Source organism: Drosophila novamexicana, unplaced genomic scaffold, assembly GCF_003285875.2.
Source record: "Drosophila novamexicana strain 15010-1031.04,08,12 unplaced genomic scaffold, DnovRS2.1 tig00000870-arrow-arrow-pilon, whole genome shotgun sequence".
Lineage (NCBI taxonomy): Eukaryota > Metazoa > Arthropoda > Insecta > Diptera > Drosophilidae > Drosophila > Drosophila novamexicana.
The window spans coordinates 607,871-621,360 of NW_020824830.1; the positions used below are offsets into that span (position 1 = coordinate 607,871).

General features: G+C 39.7%; 6 protein-coding genes across 7 annotated transcripts; 2 read left to right on the plus strand and 4 right to left on the minus strand.

Moving 5' to 3' along the window:
- Window positions 1–8: 8 nt before the first annotated feature.
- Window positions 9–1,774, minus strand: LOC115764710 (transcription factor Ouib-like). Its single transcript, XM_030707910.1, has 4 exons — window positions 1,532–1,774; window positions 568–1,469; window positions 398–511; window positions 9–340 (listed from the first exon to the last, which is right to left on the minus strand). The coding sequence occupies exons 1-4, from the start codon at window positions 1,658–1,660 to the stop codon at window positions 157–159; spliced, it is 1,329 nt and encodes a 442-aa protein (XP_030563770.1). The 5' UTR covers window positions 1,661–1,774; the 3' UTR covers window positions 9–156.
- Window positions 1,775–1,932: 158 nt separating this feature from the next.
- LOC115764684 (zinc finger protein 79) lies at window positions 1,933–3,550 on the minus strand. The gene is made up of 4 exons (XM_030707873.1): window positions 3,342–3,550; window positions 2,411–3,270; window positions 2,229–2,345; window positions 1,933–2,168 (listed from the first exon to the last, which is right to left on the minus strand). Exons 1-4 carry the CDS (start codon window positions 3,456–3,458, stop codon window positions 1,979–1,981), a joined length of 1,284 nt encoding a protein of 427 aa, XP_030563733.1. The 5' UTR covers window positions 3,459–3,550; the 3' UTR covers window positions 1,933–1,978.
- A 180-nt stretch (window positions 3,551–3,730) lies between these two features.
- Window positions 3,731–4,986, plus strand: LOC115764677 (zinc finger protein 675-like). The gene is made up of 4 exons (XM_030707865.1): window positions 3,731–4,036; window positions 4,088–4,647; window positions 4,703–4,813; window positions 4,868–4,986. The coding sequence occupies exons 1-4, from the start codon at window positions 3,911–3,913 to the stop codon at window positions 4,959–4,961; spliced, it is 891 nt and encodes a 296-aa protein (XP_030563725.1). The 5' UTR covers window positions 3,731–3,910; the 3' UTR covers window positions 4,962–4,986.
- Window positions 4,987–5,180: 194 nt separating this feature from the next.
- On the plus strand, window positions 5,181–7,852 carry LOC115764714 (zinc finger protein 235-like). Its single transcript, XM_030707913.1, has 8 exons — window positions 5,181–5,556; window positions 5,618–5,798; window positions 5,855–6,077; window positions 6,136–6,276; window positions 6,339–6,784; window positions 6,846–7,250; window positions 7,311–7,427; window positions 7,496–7,852. The coding sequence occupies exons 1-8, from the start codon at window positions 5,373–5,375 to the stop codon at window positions 7,617–7,619; spliced, it is 1,821 nt and encodes a 606-aa protein (XP_030563773.1). The 5' UTR covers window positions 5,181–5,372; the 3' UTR covers window positions 7,620–7,852.
- A 97-nt stretch (window positions 7,853–7,949) lies between these two features.
- LOC115764715 (allergen Tab y 5.0101-like) lies at window positions 7,950–8,920 on the minus strand. The gene is made up of 2 exons (XM_030707914.1): window positions 8,775–8,920; window positions 7,950–8,712 (listed from the first exon to the last, which is right to left on the minus strand). Exons 1-2 carry the CDS (start codon window positions 8,883–8,885, stop codon window positions 8,038–8,040), a joined length of 786 nt encoding a protein of 261 aa, XP_030563774.1. The 5' UTR covers window positions 8,886–8,920; the 3' UTR covers window positions 7,950–8,037.
- A 594-nt stretch (window positions 8,921–9,514) lies between these two features.
- Window positions 9,515–12,323, minus strand: LOC115764693 (cystathionine beta-synthase). 2 transcript variants are annotated; one of them, XM_030707888.1, is made up of 4 exons: window positions 12,207–12,323; window positions 11,318–11,542; window positions 9,989–11,030; window positions 9,515–9,924 (listed from the first exon to the last, which is right to left on the minus strand). In XM_030707888.1, exons 2-4 carry the CDS (start codon window positions 11,538–11,540, stop codon window positions 9,630–9,632), a joined length of 1,560 nt encoding a protein of 519 aa, XP_030563748.1. In that variant the 5' UTR covers window positions 11,541–11,542; window positions 12,207–12,323; the 3' UTR covers window positions 9,515–9,629. The 2 variants fall into 2 exon arrangements, with proteins under 2 accessions (XP_030563748.1, XP_030563747.1); XM_030707887.1 differs by having other exon boundaries at window positions 9,515–9,927.
- Window positions 12,324–13,490: the final 1,167 nt, after the last annotated feature.

Below are 13,490 nucleotides of genomic sequence, written 5' to 3' on the forward strand. Positions count from 1 at the left end.
CCCAAGCGTGGCAGGCGTGTTTTTATTATTATCATACAACCAAAGACAAAACATGTGAATGACAAAGGTACAGCTGTTGCATACGTTGCGTTGTGAATAGCAAACAGATGGTACTCTTATTAAATGCCATTCTCTATGTGCTATAACAATATACATTTATACATCAAGTTCAACTATAATTGAGTCTGGAAACACTATAGCTCCGTCAGGTGCGGCTATATCTTTTATGCCATCGAGCTGACTGTTTAACGCTTCGCTAGCCCGCTTTTGGTGCTGTTTTGTACGGCAATGAATCCTTAAACCTGGCTTTCGCGGAAACGCCACATTGCACAATTCGCAGCTGAAATATAGAATTTAATTCAGAACATAAACTTAATAAGTTTTAATTTTAACATACCGATATGGTCGCAAGCCTGAGTGCAGGAATTCGTGTTTATTCAAACACGATTTCGTGTTGTATTTTTTTCCACAAATCTTGCACTCATACGACCAACTTCTTATGTGCCGTACTCTGTGAAACACAAGTATTCAGTTAAATTTATAAATTGGTCTATTTTATATTCTCACTGTTCATGGCGGGTACGTGTGCTGCCAGAATAGAACCGCTGGTCACAGAATCTGCACACAAATGGCATCTCGCCTTGGTGCTTCACTCGAATATGCAATTGTAGTAGGTATTTGGAATAGTGCTTTGCGCCACATTCCTCGCATTCGAAATTCTTTTCTCCTTTATGACGCAGTATGTGTATATCCAAGTTTTTTGGACTTGTGGACTGATGACCGCAAAGGTCACAGATATAGACCTTGGGATCTCCAGCGGGTTTATCCTTCTTGGTCGCAATGTTATTCTCTTGTGCTGTTAAGGACTGGGCAGCAGAGGACACCTTAGCTGGACTGCCTTCAAGCCCTGCTTCCTGAAACTCTTCAGTTTGGTCAAAGGTGGCATTTAATTCATTTGACTCTTCCTTTGATCTACTAGGACTCTGTTCACAATTGCTACGACTGCAAGGTGGTGAAGTTTTTAAGCTATCAGCTTCTTGACGATGTTCAGCGTTTGGATCAGGCTGTGCATTGGTAACAGGCGACGTTTTGGCAAAGTTGCGAACATAGGAATATTTTCTGCGTTTCCTTGTACGCTTTTCTGTTCTAGCATTGCAATTTGGCTTACGAGCGCGAAGAATGCGATGTTGCGGAGGATTTTGACTTAACGCTTCTGTATCTGGTGTATGCAATATGTGATTCTCTATATGACTTATTTGTATTGCACCAAAAGGTTGACTTGATGTTTCACTTGTTGAACCAACTTCTGTCTGGCCTGTATTTAGCGGGTCTAACTTTTTCGCCTTTTGATTTGCACTCTGCAAATAATGTTCGGTTTTTAGGCAGCGCTCTCGAAAAGCTATCGAATGGTACAGATCCAAATGGCAACAGGTGCAAATGTGCTTGGGCATATGCTGGTCCTCATTCAACTATAATCAGATATCAGACATACGTACATATATCTTCTAACAAAGTTGAGGCAAATGTTTACCCGGATTCCAGTTAGTGTTTCGATATTAAGCAATATCTCATTGTCGTCTTGCTCGAAGAGATTTTTGGCATTTGGATTAAAAATCTTCGCTGCACACGTTCTGCATTGAATCGACATTTTATCAACCATAAGTTTACATCAAATGTTTTTCGGCCTTGTTCTAGCTTTCCTGATAGAGCAGGGCTGTTATTCTATTTAAGTATTTTTTGTGAACATGTGAATGGCTAAATGGAAATTTCGATAACAATAATCGAGTGTGTAGCCCGAGAAAATATTTGAACTTGTGATGTCGAACTTATATTGTATTATATTTATTAAAATTATATAATAGTTATAATATAAAATGCTATTATGTTTTTTTTTTGTTTAATTTTAGTAGCAGGTTACCAATACATAATTGAATAAATATTGTATGAAAAAACAAATAAAAAAAATGCGGCTAATGGTTTATTCATCTATTTCTTCAATAATAGAATCGGGAAAATCAAAGTCTATATCTTCATCGCTGACCGAAGTCATTTCCGTGTCATCAAAATCATATTTTACCATCTGATTAACTCTTTTTAGATGGAACTTTGTAAGGTAATGATTTCTTAGATATTGTGCTCCCTTAAAGGACTTGTTGCACGTTTTGCAGCTAAAAAAAGAATAATAATAATATATAAAAGACGTTAAAGTGATGTTTAATAATATATACCTATAAGTCTCTTCTCCAGTGATATGCACTAGTTTGTGCTTTTCCAGGCTTATTTTGCTTATAAACGTTCTGGTGCAAAGGTTGCACTCGAAAGGTAATTCGTTGGCATGATATTTTCTAAATTTGTATTTGAATTAACAAATTAGTCAAATGACAAAAGAGATACGTTGTGTTTTACTCACCGCTCATGCCGGCAACGACTGGGACTGTTGCGGAATCCCATGCCGCAGTATTTACATACGAAAGGCTTCTCGCCTTTGTGATGCACTCGTATATGAAGCAATAATAATGGCCGGGTGAAAAATTTACTGCCACACTCCTGACATTCAAATTTTTTTACTCCCGAGTGTCGCAATGCATGATCCTTCAAGTTGCTCAAATCACGGAAGACCCATCCGCACTTGTCACAAACATACTTCTTCTCTTCTGGCGGGAGCCTATTTCTATTTAGTTTGCTTACTTCATCATGGTGTGGAGCTGGTTGATATTTTTGTTGTACACCTGGTTTAATTATTCTCTTCGACGGCCTTGGAGCTATAGATGCCGTTGGCCGAACTGTCATATACCTTGATCCTGTAGCAGGATGTGACGCTGACCCCAACGGATGCATTCTATTCTTTGGCGGGATTGTATGCACTGATTTTGCGGGCTGGGTTGCTGCTTGGCGTGGTGTACGTGGATCTCGACAACGCACAAGTCGTACTCGAGGCGATAGATGGCTTGGAGTCGACAGTTTGTTTCGTCCTTCCATCTTTAGTTTGCCTTCTTTTTGAATTGATACTGTACTATTTTCGGGGTTGTCAACTGTGTCGTTGAATTTATGTTTAAATTTAATTGCATCTTCACTAAGATCCTGGTCATCCAATGGATCGATCTGGCTGGAGTGTAATGGAAACGCTTCGGTTTTATTGACTCCTTCTTTCTTTACGGTCGCCAGTTGCTTTTCCGACTCTAAGCAGCGCTCTCGAAAGGCCATTGAATGGCTTAAGTCCAAATAACAGCAGGAACATATATGGCTGGGCAAGCACGGATCATAAAACAACTGAAAAAAATTGTTTGTTCAAAAACGCTTTGTGCAATAAAAAGACGCCGGCGCGGAATAAAGCGGTTTACCTTAATGCCAGTAATTGCGAGGAGGTTGTGCCGAATATCTTCATTTTCATGACTAAAAATGTTTCTGGGTTTCAGATTGAAAATCGGTTCCCTACAAGTTCTACAGTGAATTGACATTTCGCTGCAATAATTCTTAAAATGTATTCCGTAAACAAAGTTAAAATTCTGGAAGTGTGCACACGTGAATGTCACTAAAATGCACTAAAAATGCCATTCACCCAAAAATGCTGGAATTTTAAAATATGCAATTAATTTGTCATAAATTATAAAAAACAGTATCAACTGATAATGCTAACAGCAATTTAAAATGTAAGCTTTTATTCTTATTAGTTGTATTCTAAATTATATTTAAGAAATAATAGCAAGGCTAATGCACTTCTATGCTGGTATCTTGTTTCGTTGCCTATTTAAATATTGTGAATGACCTGTGTGCACCTACGAATTTTGGAAACAGCTGTAAAATACGACTGTCAGCTGTGGACTACGTACGCATTTGTTATTTGCGCGGAAATGAAAAACAATCGTCTTTTAAAAAGTAGATATGCATTTTGTTTTTAATTAAACACACGATGAATGACTTGCGCACACTTTGCCGTACTTGTGGCACAACAATAAATAAGGAGCTCGACACAAGGCTTTTTGAGGAATTCAGCTACCATTTAGTAACTTTAATCGAAGACATAACCGACATGTTGGTAAGTAATATTTCTTCTTTTTTTAGCTTTTCTTTATTTAAACATTTTCAGATTGAAGATGATAACAGCCTGCCGGAGCACATTTGCATTAGCTGCAAATCCATATTGGATCAAATTGTAAAGTTTCGTGCGAGCTGCCTTGATACTCATAAGAAACTATTGGCGGAAAAAGTAAAGATCATTAATAGCACAACAGATGTGGAAACAGTGTTAGCTTTCGACAAAATAAGTGTTATAAAAGAAAGTTACAATAGCCATGATGAACTACAACAGGCAAAAATAAAAGAATCAGAGACTCCCCTAAAAAGTACGCCTCTCTTTAAGTGCAAGAAAATAAACAAACCCGAGAAAACCAAAGACAGGCGCACAAGAACAAAAACATGGATTTGCGAACAGTGTGGCGGAGAATTTAGATGCTCCACATATTTAAAATTACATATGTTGCGTCACACAGGCACAAAGGAATTCGAATGTGACATTTGTAAGAGCAGATACTATACCAAAAACGAGATGCAGCGCCATAAGATCTTGCACACGAACGCAAGACCATATTCGTGTCGTTTTTGTAACAAAACATTTCGGGGCACGAGCAGCAAAGCAGTTCATGAAAGGTTTTATTAAACATATTTTGAAATCTACAAGCTAATTCATTTTTCATTGTTGCAGGACTCATACGAACGAAAGGCCATTTGCTTGCCAATATTGTGATAAAACCTTTACATCCACTTCAGTTCGAAAAATGCACGAGCGCGTGCATGTGAATCATCGAAACTATCAGTACGTACTTAATTATATTTAACAGGGTATATTCTTAACTTATTTGTTTTTCAGCTGTGAACCGTGCGACCAATGGTTTTTACGACCTTCACATTTGTTATTACATCAACGCACCAAACTGCATAAGAGTAAAACTAATAGTGACTAGATGCCTTATATCTCTTGCCTGTTCGAAAATTTTGTTTTCATATTATTATTTGATATTTAAAAATAATATATTAAAAAAAAATAATTATATTCACAATGGACTGCATTGCAACAATTGCTTCTGTGTGAATGACACTGAACAGCTGTTTTAATTTTGTGTGAATGTTCTTTTATCCAGTCAATTTACTCTCAAAGGAGCGTACGCTGTTCTTACAGCGAAAAATATAAAAAATTAATAAAAATAAATTAATTGGTTGTCTCGATTGTAACCACATAAAATATTGCAATCTGAAGAAAATAATAATTGTTTCAAATATTGACCATCAAACACAAGCATACCGCATTTACATGCTTGTCGGCTGTAAAGCGGGAATTTTTAATTTGCATAATTCTTCGCCAAAAAATTGTCAACATGATCAGAAGCCGTGGTATTCATCGCAAGAAGTGTCTTCGCTTTAAAAATGAGGATAAGTCACGGCTTATAGCCGCTGTGAGGGTCAGGCGTCTACTCTGGGATCTGAAACACAGTGAACACAACGATCTTATAAGTATTAAGGCGGCTTGGCAATCGGTGGCTGCCGAACTGCGCCGAGACCGTAAGTTTTCAATTTAAGCTAGTTGGATAGTATAAATTTGGATTAACTTCTCTATAAACAGCACAGGAATGTAAGGTCGCTTGGCGCTCGTTGCGCCAGAGCTACCGCTACCACTGCAAGACGGCATATACACGCATTGGTGAGGACTATGAAGGCGAAACCGATCCGCTAGAAACCCCGGAGATTCAATGGGAGTTTGCCGATGATATGGCTTTCCTACAGGATTTGACAAGGAAGAGAAAGTATGTATTTGTTTTACTGATTCCAACTGAAACTCATTTAACCTAAAACTCTTTAGCCCATCTTCGGACTCGGTTCAATTGGACGATACTACTACGACCAACACTGAATTGGATGATTACAACGAGTATACTGATGCTGAATACTTGGACATCGCTTACGAAATTCATAACGGTGATGACAATGACGACGCCGACATCGACGACATCGACGACAACAATGATGATGTTGAAGATGATGCTAACGTGGTTTCATTGACTAGAGCGTCACAATTCGCATATGTATGTTACACACTTGTGCCTATATTTGATCGCATATCTAAAGGTCGGTTCTTTACAGAAGATAAAACATCCAAAGAATCCAAGGCCAGTTGTATGCAGGACATGCGCGCAAACAATAGACTCTCGCACCGCAAAGAATTTATTTAAACCAGAAAACCATGAGCTTCTGTGCGAAATCAAAGAGCTTACAGATCTGATTGTAAGTAGAGCTGTGCTGAAATGCGTTTTATGATAGGTTAAATTGTTCATGATTGCTTCCAGCTGAAACAAGATGAAGAATTTTCGGACCTTATTTGCGGAGACTGCCAACACAGTCTAGAGATTGCTTTTAAGTTTCGCAGAGTTTGCATTGAGTCACAGACACAAGCCCTAATCAAAGTACAAGTTAAGGACGAGGAGATCGAACAAGAAACAATGTCATATTCAGAGTCCACTATGCCACACAGTCCCACCAATTCGGAATTACTCATAGAAGAAGAACGATTAGAAGAAATCGACAATTCCGATGATGAAAAATATTATGAAGCAGTAGACGTTCAACCCTTAGTATCAACACCATCGCCGCCATCTCCAATGTCTAAAAAGAAAATCAAAAGGGAGCCAAGAAACCACAAATACCAGTGTCATCAGTGTGGATTGACATTTACTAGTCAGGATTTACTAAAGATGCATATGCATCAGTCTCATGACATGCAACTTCATACTAGGTTTGTTTATATATTTTTTTTTGTATACACATTTTTACATTTAGTAAACATATGATTTTAGATTTGTGTGCAAGCATTGCGGACACGATTTTAAATACTCCGCCCCTCTCGTTGAACATCTAAAGAGCATAGGAGTTTATTTCGGATACAAGTGCGAAGAGTGTGGACAAAAGTTTCATAGTAGGCATTTCCTAAAGAAGCACAAGAGAAGAGTTCATGGACAGGCTGACCAACATATTTGCCACATGTGTGGAAAAAATTTTACCACTGGATTTAATCTTCGAAACCATATTGTTCGTCACTCCGGAACCCGACCCCATAAGTGCAAGTTATGCAGTGCAGCATTTTCTACGACAGCCGAACTGAACAATCACCAGCGCACACACGACAATGTTCGCCCATATCCATGTCGTTATGCATGCGGCAAATCATTTCGGCACTGCAGCAATCGTAGCACACACGAGAGGTGAGTAAAAAAAAAAATCTCGAGATACAGACTCTCATATATAAACGAATGTGTCCACAGAGTACATATGGCTGGCAGTTTGCGTCCTTTTCAATGCGACTATTGCGAAAAGACTTTTGTGACCAAAGGCGATTGCAGGTCCCACCAAATGGTGCATACTATGAGCCGTGATTTTAGGTAGTTTCAGCAAAAAATTTGATCAATATTTGAGCATATTAAAATTTACTTATCAATCCATTTTGCAGCTGTGACATTTGCGAGCAGAGTTTCAAGCTACAGAAGCATTATTTGCAGCATTTGACGACCAAGTCTCATAAAAAGGTCGAGGAGCACATGAAAGCATTGAAGCAAACAGAATCGGTTGCATAAATTTAAGCCTGTTTATAATTATTTACGATCTATTCAAAACTTATTAATTCTGAATTCCCAAAGCAAACAGAAGCTGTGGCGTTAATCTAGCTATGTATATAATCATTTAAGATCTATTGGAAACCTATTATTTTTTAATGTCTATTCATTTTACCTTGGGACTGCAGGAACAATGCGCCCTATTTCACTTAAAGTCTTTGAATATTGTCTTAATTTGAAAAGGAACTAATTAGCTAATGTTACTTAATGAATATCGAAAAGAAAAATATTTGGAAATTTTGAGTATATGTAGAGCATGAAGAGAATTCTGAAAAAGTTGAATATAAGTTGTTAATTTGCTTGCGATTAGACTTTATTATGGGTAAATATGGCTTGATAATATCAGTGCAATTAGTTATTCAGGTCACCCAACCTGTATTTAAAACACCCTAATATTATCAACGATTTTCTCGTTGTCATAAATTTCCTTGGCGTAGCACAGATTGGGATAGTCGAAGGCAGCGCCATAACGGTTCTTGCAGCCCGCGGTGGCCTTCTCTCCGGGAGTGTACACGGGCTGACCGATGATGTTTCTTGTGGCGAAATTACAGGTGAGCACAAAGTGATTGTAGTAATCGCGAGAAAAGCGAACGGCAGCGCAGCCCAAATGGGTGTTCTTCTCGGCCACGGCAATGGTGAACTTGGCCACATTCTTGTTGGGCAGCTCCTCGGGGAAACTGGCAAGAATTTCGGGAGAGCCATTGTTGCGCTCGTTGAACCAGTTCTCAATCTGCTCCTTGATAATTTCGCCATCGGTGTACTCAGACTCGGCGCCGCTGTAACTGAATATGGCATTATTCTGGCCGGCGTATGCGAAGCGTTCGGTGCTGCGGCATTTATCGGGAAGCGATTGGCAAGTCTTCACGTTGAGTAGGGCCAGGTGGGTGAGTTCCTCGCACCATGCCATCTTCGCCATGCGTGAGGCTTTGGGAAGGCCTTCAATCTTGCCGCCGGCGACGGTGTTGCGCAGCTCATTGAACAAGGTGAGTATCAACTTCTGATGGGGCTCAAGCTTAACTTCTCGGACATCCTTTGGGCACCCTTCACTAAAGTTCTGCAGCGGAATAAAATGTAATCGCTTACTTTGGATATCCTTTGACAAGGCTAACAACTTACTCCCTTGTTGTTGCAGGCAATGTGCTTGTCCAAGCATGTGGGCAGAGCACAGTAGTCCACTGCGTTGGCAATTTTTGCCAGAGCACCTAATAGAACCAATACTCCAATCATTGTAATGACTTCTCCAACAGTCGCTACGAACTGAAGTCTAAGCCATTGTGTGGCGTCTATTTATGGGGACGGAACATGTTCTTGCCATTTCAGTTCTCAGCACCAAAACGCATTTTCTAAGACTTTTAATATTATAACAATTGTTTTCTGTAGAATGTCTGTTTTGTTAAAGAGAAGCGTTATTATACCCTGAACCCATTGAGAGTGTTAAAAAAAGGTAAACCGATTTTGTGTAAGTGTTTGTAACAGGCAGTAAATTCAACATATTCCTGGTCACCATCGAAAGTCGAGTCGATCTAGCCATGTCCATCTCGATCTCTGAACCTAGAAACTTAAAATTTGGAACGTAGGTCCTCCTAGTGTCCGGGTAGTATATGTTTAGGGTATTTTCTAGTTGCACTCCCAACTAGAGATTTCTTACTTTATTTAAAGTGTGGAACTCTAAATACTCTTGCAGGCGTATATCATACAAGAACTAGAGAAGCTTAAAAAATATAATGCTCATGGAAAGGTAAAAAATCAATATAATATAGATCTGTAAAAAAATAAGTTAAATATTCAGGATGGTCTAAATCTCATGATTAAGTAACAAAATGTTGCTAAATAGAGAACACATAGGCATCGAGTAGAACTTATTTTTAATAGACAAAATATCAAATATTAAATGCACACAATTGTTGGGGTTTAAGTATATTAAGTTATATATTATTGCAAGCGAAAGACGTTTCGATTTCGCCGGGGGCACTAATGATCACCAATTCCGTTGCCATTTTGCTTGGCGTCATTGCCCGAGGCAATGAACGAGGTGACATCCAGCTTAGTGGCCAGTGCCAGGATCGTATCCTTCGCATCGGCAGCCTTTTTAATGATTAGAACACTGGGATCGACCTCTAGCACACGTGCTAGCTTGCCAAGTATTTCAGTCTCAAGCAAGCGAATGATTCGCTTGTTAAGGGCCTTAATCACCGGCTCATTCAACTGGCGATTCATGCTGACAATCTGATTCATGAGTGTCTCCTGAGTCACAACGCCCAGCACGCTGCTGCAAAGAGATCATGTGAGATTAGGACGATGAGAAGCTGATTGTTTGTAATGTAACATACCCATCCTTCTGGTCGACCATGGCCAGCTGGTCCACATGGTGTTTCTTCATAAGCGCAATGGCATCCCCAAAACTGGTGTCCGACTTAAGCAGAGCAATTGGCTTAGGCAGCTGTAGCTGCGATATGGGCACATTCCACCACCAGTGTCCATGTTCATTGACTGGCTGCTTGAAGCCACGGGCTTCCATCCAATTGTCGGATACAAACTTGGTCATATAGTTGCGAATTCCATCGGGTAGTATAACCACACAACGCTGGCCGGGCTTAAGGGTGCGTGCATGCTCCAGAGCTGCATGCATTGCGGCACCGCTGGAGCCGCCGCAGAGCAGACCCTCCTCGGCATTGAGGCGACGACTCATGGGGAAGCAGTCGGCATCGTAGACCTTCGTCCATACATCGACTACTTTTTCGTCAAAGACAGTGGGTGGAAAGTCATAGCCAATGCCCTCCACCTCATAAAACTGTACATCAGTCTTGTTTAGCTCTGGTGGACTCGCCAGTACCGATCCAAACGGATCGACGCCCACAACTCGACAATTGGGAGCTTGCTCCTTGATTTTGCGTCCAATACCGCTAATGGTGCCCGCAGTACCAGCTGCGCAAATAATCATATCCACCTTATTATCCATCTGCCAGAGTATTTCGGCGGCCGTGCCATCATAGTGGGCCAGCGGATTGCCGGCATTGCGATACTGATCCAGCACAATAGAGTTGGGCGTCTGGCGCTGCAGCTGCTGTGCCACATAGATGAGTCCCTCCGGCGAATCGTACGCCGCCTCAGTGGGCGTGCGTATTATCGTGGCGCCCAGTGTACGCAGTGCAGAAACCTTCTCATTGGACATCTTCTCGGGCATGACAATGATGCACTTGTAGCCCTTTACGGCACTTGCCATGGCCAGACCAATGCCCGTATTGCCGGATGTCGGCTCAATGATGGTGTAACCCGGTTTCAGTAGTCCTTTTTCCTCTGCATCCTGAACCATGCGATAGCCAATACGATCCTTGACCGAACCACCCGGATTCAAGAACTCGCATTTGGCATCTAATTGAACACAACAAAAATAAGTATACTTTGGCAAATGACTGTTAAATGAGATTAACGAAATATAATTAGAGGAAACACACAATTTATAAACATGAGATAGTGAAAGTTAATCAGTCGCAATTATGAAACATGTGCTCGTGCAAAAATTACAAAAAAAAAAGCTATATGAAAATACGCGCATCGGAATAGATTAACACAATTGGAAAAAGTATACTAAACATTGAAAGAATTGACAATTAATCATTTTCGCTTGTCTGGCAAAATACAAATCCCTTCATACTCACACATCTCACACTGGATGCCCTCCTTGGCGGGTATACTATTGAGCCTGACCATGGGCGTGCTGCCGATCACTGTCAAGATATCCGGTGAGATCTTCCCGTGGCGCGGCATGTCACGCTGCGTATGGGGCGTCTGCTCCTTGGTGCCCAGATGCCAGGTGCATTTCGAGGGCTGGCCAGGATCTATAAAGTCGGCCGGACGCTCGTAAGTCTTATTCGCTGACATTGCTGTGGATTAGTTACGAGACGAATGAGTCAATGTGCCGTTGCGTATTCCGTGCTGTTCCGCTGCCTGCTCGCAATTAAATAATTCGTTCAATGAGTTGTTTGTTTGGCTCACACCATCTGGCAGAATGCCCGGGGTCAGGCAGTCGCTGAACCCATCTCGCCTTATCGGCCCTTCTTGTCTGCTGTCTCATTGTAGTTTATTATGAAATTGAAATTTGGGCTTTGATATGTATAGAAAACCACGTTGTGCCTGGCATTGTTACCAAGTCATCTTGGCAGCAAAACCACAAGACTCGTATCTTTTCCTGTTCAAGTTAACTCCAATTGGCGTAGAGAGGTTGTTCGGCTAGTTTTTCCTTGCAACAGGTTTTTCTCTACACCAAGTTAACCGGCAATGGAATATGGGTACATACTTCCCGTTGCAGTGCGAGTGCATTGAACTCGGCAAGCCGGAAAATTTCTCTTATCAATAGTTACACACATACACACACACACACACATACATGGCATACAAGCCAACTTTTGCACATTTGTGTTTGTTATCCACTTAATACTTTGATCATATATCTATATTTGTATATACTTAATGCTCTATTTTACAATGTTCATATACGGTTTTTATCATTTCGGGTTTTTGTTCTCACCTGTTTATGGCAGCACTTACCGTATCTATAAATTGTAATTGCTCACAAAACTGAAATATGCAGCTACCAAATCACAGTCAATAATTTGGTTAAAAAAATACACGTGAAAGATAGCACTGCGTTGTTGTTGCTCCAAGTAGATCCGTGTCTACTCTGGCGAACATATGTATATAAATGCGCATTTATATATGTAGCCACGCTAGTGAGGTAGTGCTGCAAAGTGTGAGCTGAGTGTTGGTAAATGTTCAACTCCGCTAAAAGGAGTTGATTGAGCATTTAGTGTATTGGATATATATTGAATGTGCACATGTGCATGTATATATATAAATTGCTTATATATTGCAATCAATTTTCTATTTTGTTTGGCATGTTTTGATCAATACACGTCATGCTTTTAAAATAAATAAGTTAATATTTAACGGCCGTTAAACGGCAACAGCAAAAGCTTGCGAGTTCTTGTGGTTTGTGTCTGGGCTAAAGTATCTAAAAGATGTGCAGTTGATCCTTTGGAATAACTAACAGTCTGGTATGTTCAATAAATCTCGACAAATCTTTTCATTTTGATTTACGCAAGGCTAGTTTACATATCTAACAGTCAACAACAAATGTATTATATGGATAAGAATAGGGTATATTGATATTATAATTTTTTAATGTTTCTGTCTGTATTAGAGAACCTTAACATACGGTAGAGTTGTTCTGGGTATCAAAATAAAATATTAAGTCATCAATAATATATAATCTTTGTTAAAAAATTAAGAAAATTAAGTAAATACAACCTTTTCGCGTTCTAGACTCAGTTTTAATGTAAGAATTTAATATTGTCTTAGTCGAATACCATAATCTTATTCGCAATATTATTTTTCATATTCTTTTAAACTACATTCGAGTATTTAAAATCTTAACCCAATGTCTTTATTACTATCAGATGGTTATGAAATTGAATTGTTGCATTGATTTCTTCGCCAAGCTCAGGATACATTTAATCCTCCCCTTCAATAAATAGACTGGGTATAATGTTTTCTTTATCACTTTCAAACCGAAAGTGATAAGAGCTACTTCAGATTCGTCTTTACCGGTAGAAAAAATTAGGAAAGCGTGTTGTTGACGTACATCACGCGAGCTTATCAGATTTAAAATGCTTCACTTATCACTTAGCTCGCTTTCAGGCCTCAATGAATTGTTTGTACATAAATAAATTTTTATAGATCCACGGCTAGTCAATAAAATAATAAAAATTTATAATGGCACAGCCCCCTTGATATTTGCTTTTGAAAAACATGCACTTGATTCTATTACTTAAA

What these genes read in the sequence shown, in the direction of transcription:
- LOC115764693 (XM_030707887.1), bottom strand. Translation starts at nt 11,540, where the DNA reads ATGTCAGCGAATAAGACTTACGAGCGTCCGGCCGACTTTATAGATCCT. An exon ending in GGGCATCCAGTGTGAGATGT is followed by an intron (nt 11,031 to 11,317) that starts GTGAGTATGAAG and finishes GTGTTCAATTAG; the next exon opens with ATGCCAAATGCGAGTTCTTG. An exon ending in ATGGTCGACCAGAAGGATGG is followed by an intron (nt 9,928 to 9,988) that starts GTATGTTACATT and finishes ATCTCTTTGCAG; the next exon opens with CAGCGTGCTGGGCGTTGTGA.
- LOC115764677 (XM_030707865.1), top strand. Translation starts at nt 3,911, where the DNA reads ATGAATGACTTGCGCACACTTTGCCGTACTTGTGGCACAACAATAAAT. An exon ending in AAGACATAACCGACATGTTG is followed by an intron (nt 4,037 to 4,087) that starts GTAAGTAATATT and finishes AAACATTTTCAG; the next exon opens with ATTGAAGATGATAACAGCCT. An exon ending in GTGAATCATCGAAACTATCA is followed by an intron (nt 4,814 to 4,867) that starts GTACGTACTTAA and finishes TTTGTTTTTCAG; the next exon opens with CTGTGAACCGTGCGACCAAT.
- LOC115764684 (XM_030707873.1), bottom strand. Translation starts at nt 3,458, where the DNA reads ATGTCAATTCACTGTAGAACTTGTAGGGAACCGATTTTCAATCTGAAA. An exon ending in AGTCGTTGCCGGCATGAGCG is followed by an intron (nt 2,346 to 2,410) that starts GTGAGTAAAACA and finishes ATACAAATTTAG; the next exon opens with AAAATATCATGCCAACGAAT. An exon ending in ACTGGAGAAGAGACTTATAG is followed by an intron (nt 2,169 to 2,228) that starts GTATATATTATT and finishes TTCTTTTTTTAG; the next exon opens with CTGCAAAACGTGCAACAAGT.
- LOC115764710 (XM_030707910.1), bottom strand. Translation starts at nt 1,660, where the DNA reads ATGGTTGATAAAATGTCGATTCAATGCAGAACGTGTGCAGCGAAGATT. An exon ending in AAACACTAACTGGAATCCGG is followed by an intron (nt 1,470 to 1,531) that starts GTAAACATTTGC and finishes ATCTGATTATAG; the next exon opens with TTGAATGAGGACCAGCATAT. An exon ending in TCAGGCTTGCGACCATATCG is followed by an intron (nt 341 to 397) that starts GTATGTTAAAAT and finishes TCTATATTTCAG; the next exon opens with CTGCGAATTGTGCAATGTGG.
- LOC115764714 (XM_030707913.1), top strand. Translation starts at nt 5,373, where the DNA reads ATGATCAGAAGCCGTGGTATTCATCGCAAGAAGTGTCTTCGCTTTAAA. An exon ending in AATCGTAGCACACACGAGAG is followed by an intron (nt 7,251 to 7,310) that starts GTGAGTAAAAAA and finishes ATGTGTCCACAG; the next exon opens with AGTACATATGGCTGGCAGTT. An exon ending in ACTATGAGCCGTGATTTTAG is followed by an intron (nt 7,428 to 7,495) that starts GTAGTTTCAGCA and finishes TCCATTTTGCAG; the next exon opens with CTGTGACATTTGCGAGCAGA.
- LOC115764715 (XM_030707914.1), bottom strand. Translation starts at nt 8,885, where the DNA reads ATGATTGGAGTATTGGTTCTATTAGGTGCTCTGGCAAAAATTGCCAAC. An exon ending in TTGCCTGCAACAACAAGGGA is followed by an intron (nt 8,713 to 8,774) that starts GTAAGTTGTTAG and finishes ATTCCGCTGCAG; the next exon opens with AACTTTAGTGAAGGGTGCCC.